Source organism: Protopterus annectens, chromosome 11.part0 (assembly GCF_019279795.1).
Source record: "Protopterus annectens isolate FY-2018-M chromosome 11.part0, PAN1.0, whole genome shotgun sequence".
Lineage (NCBI taxonomy): Eukaryota > Metazoa > Chordata > Ceratodontiformes > Protopteridae > Protopterus > Protopterus annectens.
The window spans coordinates 1,182,428,799-1,182,440,620 of NC_056745.1; the positions used below are offsets into that span (position 1 = coordinate 1,182,428,799).

At 36.4% G+C, this 11,822-nt stretch overlaps 1 protein-coding gene across 1 annotated transcript in view; it reads left to right on the plus strand.

Annotated features, from left to right (window-relative positions):
• NAMPT (nicotinamide phosphoribosyltransferase) overlaps window positions 1-11,484 on the plus strand; it is a gene marked incomplete in the record, with an annotated part of 586,193 nt that extends 574,709 nt beyond the window's left edge. The window contains 1 exon segment of the mRNA XM_044088535.1: window positions 9,176-11,484. Within this exon segment, the coding sequence (XP_043944470.1) occupies window positions 9,176-9,286 (111 nt within the window).
• Between the last annotated feature and the right edge of the window lie 338 nt (window positions 11,485-11,822).

An 11,822-nucleotide genomic window follows, 5' to 3' on the forward strand; every position in this document is an offset into this window, starting at 1 on the left:
TTGGCAAGCTATGTCTATAACAAGATGCACAGACACACACAGAATGCACACTTACATACAGACAAACTGGAGGAAGGACATCTAACCTAATTCATGTCTTTGAAGTGTTGGAGGAAACAGAGACACAGCTATGCAGATGCCTTACAGATGAAGCCACAGCCAAAACTCAACCATAGCCATGTGCTGTGAGATGGTATTGCTACTCATCATGCCACTGTGCCATTGCTAAGTTACTTTCACACAAATTTTCACTTTGCCAAATCACCAAAGATGGCCACTTAATGTGTGCAGTATTGATGCTTTTAATGGAAAGTAAATTATTGGTAACTTGTTACTTTTAAATACGCAGCACCCCCCCCCACACACACACACACACACGCACGCACAGGCATAAGCCATAGCAATGCTACTACACATCAATTTCAGCAAGTACAATACATTGTGCAACATTACTCCTGTCACTGTTTAATAGTGATCAAGCAACAGCAAGAGTAAATCAGTTGTATGACCCCTGTACCCAGCATGCAGCTGCTTTACTGAATGTGTGCTCTTTTAGATGCCTGTTTGTGATAAAAACACTAATAGTAGTAATAATGATGGTCACAGTAATAAAGCATTCAGTCTTACTTTGCACAAATGCACACTAGTCTTCCAAAGTTGGATTAGTGACTGTTTAATATGAGCAAATTGCAAGAGGGTCATTAACAAGAATCCACAGAGAGCTGTGACCCATGCCAGCAGTTACAGCCACTTTTGTGTACAATTCAGATGTCTGATTATGATTAAAATGATAGTCGTATAATGCAATTCAGATTGGTTCCACTGAAAGGAGCCACAAATTAAAGTATTCCAAGTTGCTTCATGCTCGCATTAATCTTGCAAACCAGAATAATGAACAAACAAGAGCTGCAAGTCATTTTCCACTACAGACTACTCCATTTTATAAAATGTGTTCAAACCTTATATACCAATGTCTCTACTCAAGCTATTTATAAACAAGACTGAATCCAAATCTATATTCGTGAAAAACAGTGGTAGACAAAGCTGCCTAATGTCCCCTTAAACACGCACACATTAAAATATACCTAGTGTTTCTAAAGTTGATACCTCTAACAGCATTTACTGAGAACATAAATATTTATCCCTCTACTCCAAATTCAGACATGCCTAAAACTGTATATTTGCTAGATTTTTTCAAAAAATGAAATTACAAATTAAAACTGTAAAAATCAACTTTATTCCCCATAAGCAAAATTATAACTATACTGCTTTTCCTGACTTAGTAGAAATAGAAAAAAAAATTGGTCAAAATATAAAATATCTAGTAATAACATTTTGCCAGAATCAAGATTCAAACTATCAAAATAACATTGTCAAAACATGGCTAAATATATCAGAAGATGAAAAGAGACTGAAAAGAGACTGATGCATTTAAATTTCTGTTTTCTTTCTAAAGTAACAATAGTTGAAATTAATTCTTTACCAAAATCTTATTTCATTTCAGTGTTACAAAAATCTCACTTAAATTCCTCTCTTAGTACATATTTCTGGTCACCAAAGTTCATCAGTCTTCCTTATAATGAACGTATTGCATCCGGAGCCCATGGTAGGTTGGGACTACTGGACATCTGTGCCCGTTACTAATCTTAAATTCAAACAGGTTATTACAAATTGTAAATTGTACTACAAAAAGCAAACCAGTGAAGTCCATTATGGGTTAACGTGGTTTAATTTCTTAATTATATGTAACTGTAACCCCCTTCTGCTCTACCATTCCTATAACTAAAAGATCTCAAACATCTTAAATACACAATTCCATCATTAACCTTATTTCAGTTTCCCAAGCTGTAATCTATACTTTACTTAGCTGAAATGTCTTCAGTATTTAAACAGCCCTAAACTGGCCTTATCCCCTTTCCCTGTAATAAAGAAGAGATTAATGTATGATTTTATTTAATTGGATAAAGATCATTGCAAAACCTGAGACATAAAATTAATCTCCCAAAAGTTTATCTACCTATCTTAAACCAAATTTGGTAGAGTCTCCAGTCTAACTTTATTTCGTACCTCTCAACATCTTAGCACAAGAAATCTGGGCAAAGACTAATATAACAGGGAGACAATTGTCTAAAAATACAGGCATATTTTAACTATTGCTCTTGTAAAGTTAGAAAGTTGCTAAAATAGCAGGAGTTGTGTTAGCATGCATTTTCTGAAAGACATGAAGTCTGAAACTCAAATGTATGTCCATCATTTAATGACTTCAATCTCTAGTGATGTGCCACTGGTGATGTGCCAGAAAACCACATATTTTATGCGAACAGGTCAAAAATGTGAAACAAAAATCTGAGACATTTTGTGAAAATCAGGACACTTAAGATGTATGCTTTATTTGGATTCAGCAATACACCTACAAAATAACCTTATTAAAAGAGATGTGGGCTTCCTTGCTGTCAGTTAAACCAATTTCACAGTGATTTTATTCTTGTTCATTTTATGGTTTCATCACTGTGCCTTCTCCTTGGGACTTGTTTTGTATTTTTGATCCAATTTCAAAAGTATCGCAAATACCCAAACATACCATTTATCGTCTTCTTGGACAGCTGTATATCAACTCAAAATACATAATAAAATGAGAAAATAATTCTGTCAAAATAGCTTTAAATGTAGTCCCCTTAAACTGTGTTACTCACATCTTGTGTTTGTACACATTGCTTATATGACACCCTATAAAAAAGCCCAATGTTTTCCATCATTCCCGTCCTTGTATTTTACATGTGGTATGAATAATGCAGATGTGATCCATATCTTTTGGAGCTGTGAATTTTCAAGGCAACTCTTGGGATATCAAGAAAATGTCCCTTCCTAGGAATTAGCTAATTTTCACATCCCTCCAAAACAACTAAACTCCAAAGAGCTGAGAATACTGATGTGTCAAAGCCTTCAAAATTCTACTACAAAATCAACAGAAACCTTCCTTGTAAAAATCTTGGGCTAAAGTTACTGATGTATTCATCTAATTTAAAAAAAAAAATTGGTCCTGCATTTTCTATGTGTTGTTCCTCTATTAAACTATTATTCCATTAAATCTAAAGAAGGAATTTTCTTGTTACTTTAAACATTTGCTATTACATTTTTCCAGGTTTATATTTGTTTGTTGGGTCACAAATCAAACAGTGTCATACATGTAAGCGACTTTTTTCCATGGTGGTTTAGTATTTACATGTGTGTTAGTTGTTGTGTCTTTCGCATTTTCCCAGTTAGGAGTCGCCACAGCGGAACTCCAGTCCGCTAATGATTGGCAGTAGATTTTTATGTGCCGAGTTGCCAGCCCTGCACGTAACCTTCAATGAAGGTACGCCTATTCACTCATGTCTCCACACAGAAGATGCTCTAGCTGAGAATCGAACAGGACAACGTCTTACTGTGAGGCGACAATGCTACCGCAGCAGCACCACCGCAGTTTTTATATGTGTGTTAGTATAGGTTATTATTAGCAGTTTTTTCTCCTTTCTGTGTATATTTGATTTGTCATATTTTACTGGAAATTGTATAATAAAATATTATTTGAGTAAAAAAAGCTCCTGCAGTTTTATTGTATATGTACACTTCAGCTGTTGGTGTCTAATAAAATAAAGACAAATAAATAGAGTAAATCTCAAAAATCAGAAACAAATCTAAAAACATCAGGGGATGGAACAAAGGCCAGAAGTCAAACTCTGACTCATTTCTCTCAACTTCTTTGCTCAAGAATTCTGAACAAAGCCAAACAATAATAGAGTGGAGGCAAAGGCCCAAAATCGGGGATAATTTTTTAAATATTACTCTAATTCACTTAAGACGTTAATAGAACAAATTTGTATCAACATGCATTTCCTGAATGATTAAGCTTGTCTGTCTGGTATTACTGATCAACTGTAAGCTTCAGAAAAAGTAAATAAAGGAACAGGTTTTGCATCAACATGAGAAATATGAAACTCTCCTTGGCATTATTGACTGGCTGTAGTTCTCAGTGCTTTCTCAGAAAAATGAAATAAAATTGAGAGTCAGGGCAAAAATCAGGGACAGTTAATAGGTGTACAGTCTCAGTTCAGTGATGAAGCCCCTGACCACATACAAACCTAATGCAAAAACAAGTCTGTGAGTGCAGGACTGCCTTGTTTTGTTTATTCTATCAGTCTCACAGTAGCTGCTGTGACTGGCTAACTCAGTGGTTCAGACTGTCTTGTCCTCTCTTGCTAATTGTGACTTGCTTCAGTATCAGTATGCTAAAAGCTAAACTGTTTTTAATAAATACATACCCTGATCCTTGGCTAGTAGAGAATACCTTTTAATTGTCTTGACTCATCCTGTTGAGGATGGATCAGTATAATGCTGTCCAAGATATCTATGCATTGAGGCTATTTTACTCTTAGCCAGATATTCATAGTGCCTTTGTTTATAGTAAAAAAACGGTCTGAGACCAATCTCACTAGTTTGCGGGATGGAGGGAGGGGAGGAGGTTGGCATGGAAAGCTTTACTGCAGTGTATACCAGACAGAAGAAGTGCAAAGCACTTCTTAATTCTGATTCTCCATTTTAGCCATCAGTGCCACATGAGTCGTATTTGCCTCATGGGATGCAAAAGTATAAGAAATTGAAAATGTATGCCAGTAAGACAAAGCCAGATAAACTGTAAGGCACAAGTTCAAATAAAAATAAAAGTAATCCAGCCTAATGACCATCAGTATAAAAAGCTTTAATACAACACTTGAAAACGCCACCAAGTAACACTTTCGCTAAGATATCTTTACCAGGCAATTAACTGTAACAAGCAAAAAGAAGTCCTTATATACATACTAAAACAGTTAAATATCAAGTTGCAAATATGTGACCATTAATTAGAAATTTAAAGAGACATCTACCTTACTTTATTCTTTAACTCTTTTAAAATTGTTTTAATGGTAAATGTCTCATTTAAACCTGGAGATTTCTGTCCTGAATTTAGCTATCCATTTATTCTCTTCCTTTTTGGTTTCATTTTTAAAATCTCCACCTCTAATCTTTTCGCAAATAAACATCATTTTAAATTTATATTACAAGTTATCATTTGTCTCACTAATGTGCTCATACAGTGCATTTGTTTCTATAGGTCTACATATTTCAGGCAAGTGATCACATATACGCTCCTTTAATTTCCTATTTGTTTTGACTATATAGAAGGCTTCACATTGTTGGCATAAAGCCATATAAATTATATTCCTGGCATCACAAGTGTCATATGCTGTTATAAGAAAAAATTATTTTTTTATTGGATGTATGATATATTGATTCGTAGAGTCATAGGTAGGTACTAGGCTATTGGCCCTAGGGCCTATATAAGCCTAGCCAAAAAGGTACCCTGGCTTTTGCCACCCAAAAAAATTATTTTCCTGTGCCCCTGTTGAGCAGAGCCACAGAGGAGTGAATTTCCTATTTCCCATCCAATCATCAAGATTTTTCTTGAAGAGTGCTAATGAGGAGCTTTGTTTGCTATAGATAGGTAGTTTGTTCCAGAGTATGGGAAGTCTGTGGGACAGGAATCTATCCCTCCAGCATGTTCTGTTTATTGTGGTGACAAGGTTTAGGTCCCTAGAGTGTGTAGCTCGGAGGGATTGAGATTTCTTTAAGTGGAGCATGTCCAACAGCTCTGGGTTTGACATAGCTTTGTATGTTAGCCAGAGATCGCCTCTGAGTAGGCAATATACAACAGAGTAAAGCTGGAGTTTTTTTGAGACAGTCTGCGTAGGCCATCTGTTTGAAGCCAGTAATCCTCTTTGTGAACTATTTCTGTGGCCTTTCCAGTTGTTGTAGATGTCTTGTGAGTTACATACCAAAAGGGGCATTGTATTCTATAATGGGTCTAATGAGTGACGAGTAGAGGGGAACAATGACCTCTTTTTTTTTTCTGGATGAGAAACCTTTTGTGATGAGGTGTGCCATGTAGAAGGATTTCCTGAATACTGTGGCAATGTGATTATCAAAGGAGAGACTACTGTCCACCTGTGTCCCAAGGTCTCTTATCACACTTTGGATGTTAAGTAGACTACCACCTATGTGGTAGATCATGGGCACAGAGTTTTTACCAAAGGGGATGACAATGCACTTTTTGGAGTTGAACCTGAGGCCATGGCTTTGACACCAGGCATCTGTCCCAGTGAGGCTCTTTTGTAGGATGTCCACATCATTAGGAGTTTTGATTATGGCTCCTAGTTTGCAGTCATCTGCGAACTTCGTTAGTCAAAGACCTTTTGTGTTAGCCTGTACTTCAGAAAAGTAGATACCAAACAGGAGAGGACCCAGAACTGAATCCTGTGGTACTTCACTTGTCACTGGTCTGAAGTCAGATTTGTAGTCTGCTACTTTCACGGTGTAGGTTCTGTCAGTGAGCCATTTGGCAACCCATCTTGTGACATAGGGATTTATACCTAGTTTAGTGAGTTTATCTATAATTCCAGAGTGGGGGATGGTGTCAAAAGCCTTGGCGAGATCTAGATAGGCTGTGTGAACCACCTTACCCTCATCTACAGCTTTGGTGACTGCTTCAAAAAAGTCTTATCAGGTTTAGGAGACATGATCTGATTTTACAAACCTGAACTGGGTGGGGTCCAGAGTTTGGAGATTACCAATGTCTTTGTTTATAAGTTCCATGATGATATGTTCCATGGCCTTGTAGACCAGGCTTGTTAGGCTAATGAGGCAGTAGTTCCCAGGGTCAGTGGTGGCTCCCCCTTTGTGGAGTGGGATAACCATCGCTGTGCGCCTTTCAGTGGGCACAAAGCTTGAGGTGAGGCTATGATTGAGCATAGTGCTTAGGTGGGGTGCCAGTTCATTCTGTAGTTCGTGTAGAACGCAGCCTGGGATGTTGTCAGGTCCCATGGATGCTGTGTTCTTGGCTTTGGAGAGTGTGGTTTTTACCTATGCAGCCGTGTTTACAGGAACTTTGCAGTCTTCTGGTATAGTGATGGGCCCGAGTGAGGGGGGGGTTATCTGCCAAGATGTTGGCAGTATCAGTTGGTTTTGTATATTTAGTGCCATTGTGTTGTAGGGTGGCCACAGTGGTGCAGCGGTTAGCATTGCCACCTCACAGCAAGAGGTTCTCCGGTTCGATTCTCGGCTGGGGTGCCTTCTGTGTGGAGTCTGCATGTCCTCCCTGTGGTCGTGTGGGTTTCCTCCGGGTCCTCTGGTTTCCTCCCACATCCCAAAGACATGCAGTAGGTGGATTGGACACAGGTGTGAGTGTGTGCATGTGTGTGCCTTCTGTGGAAGGTTGGGCGCTGGGCTGGCAACTCGACAGAGTAAAACTCCACTGCCAATCATGAGCGGACAGGTGATCCGCTGTGGTGACCCCTAACTGGGAAAAGCCGAAAGAAGAAGTGCCATTGTGTTGTAACTCAAAGCAGATCTGAGTGTTGTCATTCAGATTCTTGACATAGCTATAGAGTGCTTTGTGGTTGTCTTTAGAATCAGTGGTGATTTTGTGTTCATAACTAGCTTTGGAGGATTTTATGAGGGATCTCAGCTTCTTACTGAGGCTGACCAGGGAGTTCTTTCAGTCATGGGATTTTAATCTTTTTTGCAACATAAATGCAGCGATGTATTGCATTTATGTTTACCTTGCTTAGAGCTTCTAATATTACCCAAAGTCTTTCTGTTGTTTGTAGCATAACTGTTTTTTTTTAATTTTTAGATCTTTTATAAGCAAAAGTAGGTTGTTCATTCCTTATATCTTCAAAAATGAGGTATTTGCTGTACCATAAACCAATACTTTATGATAAACTGTTTCAACATATGAATATTTCTGTTATAAGTTAACACACATCTGCAGTTTAATTTAGAATTATTGTTATTGTTATTGCTTTCTTGTAATATATCAATTTTCTCTGAAAATGTTGGTCTTTCTTTGCTGATTCTATTGCACTGAATTTCTCTCTCAATAGCAGTCACTCTTTGTTCATTGTAGTCCCTAGCCCCAAAGTCACTGGCCATATAATCCATCCATGTATTCACAGTACCGTAATTCATATTTAATTTTGCAACATGCAACATTTGATTCTCTGTTGGTTAAGAGAGGCAAGGTTGAAGGACTAGATGGTTATACTCATAAGAATTTGGTGAAAGCAATGTAATATTTGGAGGCAGGGTCCCGAAATTAGACTGAATGACAAAAGACTGATTCCTATAATCCTATTTGGCTGAAACCAAATGACTGAAAATTCATCACAATACGAGTGTTACAAAATACCTGCCTCTAAGTAATAATGTAGTAAGGCAAGGTCCCTTGTAACATCCTGTAGAAGGTTATGTCCCAACATCCCTGTACTAGTGTACCCCTGTACCCTTACTGCAATACTCTCGCTCTTAGGGCTGCATGCTCTATTGCATTAGGACACTGTGGCCACCTGGTGAGGGAGTTTAGGGTACACATCCTCCACATCGGCATGCAGCAGGAGCTTGACCTACTACAACACTGTATAAACCTTTGCTGCTCTGTAACATTTGCAGTGTGGTGACTTTTCAGTCAAACTATTCAGCTATGTGGTTGTCAGCCATTTGGCATTCAGTCTAATCTCCGAGACCTGCTTGTAGGCCAGCATAGGAAGTGCAAACAAAAGTGGGAGAAGAATCTGGAGCTAATAATTTTAAGTGACTTTAAAGCCAGTTTGAGTGCGGTATGTAATACACTTGGGATGTATTAGTGTCAAAAGAAGCAAGTTATTCCTGTGCACGTACTCTTGGCAGGACTTGATTTGATTTACTTTGTATATTTTTTACATCTTACTTCTGCAAGGACATGAAAAAATGCCTAAATTGAGAGTTCAAAGTCAGCATCAGAAATGATGTGGAAAGAGATGTTTAGTTCAAAACATTTAGTATGTTTCCATACATGCAGTGCATACATCCAGCATTTCTGGACGGGTTGTATGAGGTAGAACATTGGTGGTTTAAGATTGACTGTTGATTTATGTGACTGTAATATACTTCATCTCCTTATTGCCTGTGCTTCTATGGTCACTTGAAGGCAGTCACATTATTTTCTTTATCCAAGTATTTTTATAAAGTAATTTTGACTCATAAATTGCTCCTTGAGTATGCTTAAACAATGTGCAAGTGTTGAGTTTTTTGTATTCTATAATGTGTTTTTTTATTCTTACAGGATCTTCTTCACACTGTGTTCAGAAATGGCAAGGTAATGAAGACCTATACATTTGATGAAGTGAGGGAGAATGCTAAATTAACCGATGATGAACTGGAGGAATTTTTATAATTAGACTTCATTCCATGGTTTATATGTAAAGTAATGTACAGTGACTTTAAATAGTGAATTTACATGCACCATTGCACCATGTCCTGAAGGAAGTTTGGCAGCATATTTTATCAATCATTTTACACAACAGAAATGAAACCACCGCCACCATGTTTATTGTAGGTTTTATGGTTTGTACTGCATAATCTAATATTCTCCACTTTATTCCCTATGCTGTTAGATGAGTATATATTTTAATGAGTGTGGCATTTCCTCTAAGAATATATCTATAACTATGATATGTTGAGTAATAAACTTTATTTTTTCAAATTGTTGGTGTTTTTCCTATGTAATAATTAAAGTGCATTGTACATACTTTATTTTTCACTGTTTACATAATATGTTTTTAATTTGTATTCTACAGTTGAATTTTTAAATTCTATAGTAATGCACTGTAAACTATGCTCTCTTAGTTTAGTTCGTAACATTACAAATATCCTTATGTTTGTAAATCAAATGCAAAACAGACATTTTAACTGTATTCATTTTCATAATTACTGTCTTTTATTGCAAGGTTCATGTTATCTTTGATTTTTTTTTTTTTTGTGTACATTAACAAAATATGCAATATTGAATGCCTTTACATCAAAGTCACCTAAAATCAGACTTCTAAGATTATTAGCTTTTAAACAATCAAAGACATAGCTCATGTGTCCATCATTACTGGGTCAGTAAGCACATCAAAGTCTGTATCCCCGAGTTCTGCAGCTTAAGTTTTTTTTTTTTTATAATGCAAACCAGCAGCAATACTAGAATTAAATTGGATTATCTTATGCATTTGTTGCAGAAGCCAGAAATGTAATTTCTACTTTCCTGTCTGTTGGAGAGGATACATTTCTTAGGTGGTTGCCAGTTTTGCTGCATTTAATTCTGCCACTTTGTATTCACTGCAGTACCTTTTGGTACATCTCACTGCTGTGTGTTATTTACATTCATACTTAATATGAATGTGTAAGTTTCACTTACAGAACAAGAGACTTGCTTGTAATTTAAATGCATGCAGCAGATCTCATCTTTGTAAATAGCATGCATTTATAGGGCTGAGTTACAGCCCCATGAGTGCATTTATGTCTGTTCTGATAAATGCTGTGCAAGTACATAGAACTGATGCTGTAGTGTAAATACTGTGAATTAAGCATATGGTTCTCAAATATATCCAAAAGGAACTAATCTGTAATATTCTCTGCATATTGAATGATGTAGTGTGATAATTATATACACGTCTACATTTGAGTTTAAAGCAGCTGTGCAAAAACAGATTAATAATAATTAGTTACTTGAGAGCCCAAACAGTTTATATGTTTATTAGATGATGGTTTTCTAATCTAGTAATATTTATAATTTTAGGAACTTTTAAGAGTTTAGTTTTTCCTAAAATGTAAGGGAGAAAGTCAATTGAAACATTATTGCAGCCCCAGCAAGGGTAAGCTTTTGATTAAGACTTATTTTAGAAATAGGACAAGTATATTTAACTACTACTTATTTTTTAACCTTGTCATTTTAGGAACCTGATTTTGGGATTGTGTTTTTGCTGCATTGAAACATTAATTGTAAATAAAAATTTGTATAGCTTTTAAATTTCCTCATTGGATCTTGTGTTAGTTTTAGCATTGCATTTAGTTCAGACAGATCCATTGCCTGATTATAGTAAATCTGAAAAATGACAGCAGATGCCCTTTTAACATTAAGAACTTTTAGAAGTGCTCTTAAATATCACAAGCAAGCCCTGCATTGATACAAATTAGGATTAGCACTTAACATCTTTTAGTGTCTCAGAAAAGAGACCTAAATCTTTTAAAGTCTGAGGGATTTCATAATCTGATTATCTTTTTAAGATTCTCTTAATTATTAAATTATATGCTGTTGCAAAGAGCTCAATGCCTTAAAATGCTTACTGGCAAAACGTTTAAGGGGATTTGTATATTTGCAGTATATCTATAATAAAGTATATATTGTGGAGGTATGGCAGTTTAACATATATAAACTACTGTTTTCTACAACCGTTGTGTAATGTGTCTTGTCCTGGTTTTAGAACTTAGTTTATTATTCACTTTATTGTCAAAAGTGGAACTTTTCTGTCTTTAAGGGTCCTTCATAAATGCATTAGCTGACTGATGTAGTTGATGCTTTACAAAATAAATGTCAGTTGTTTCTTTTTATGCTTATGTGATTTTATTATTAAATATGAAAATTTGCACCAAAGTCCCTGGAACACTTCAGAATTATGCAACATTTCTCCAAATACTGAAGTGCTGAATTCTGGAGTCTTACTAAAACCAGGAAACAGAATTCCATCAGGAGATTATGGTTTACCTACCCCCACCTCTCTCAAAAAATATTTTGTGTGTTTGTGTCTCCCCCCCCCCCAAAGACACACACAGATTAAGGTTGCCATATGTCAGATCAGCTGATATTTTGTTGGTGGGAGAAAATTTTGGGATCCTGTTTTCAGTTTGGAATTCATGAGATTTTGAAGTTCATGATTTTTTTATTTGTT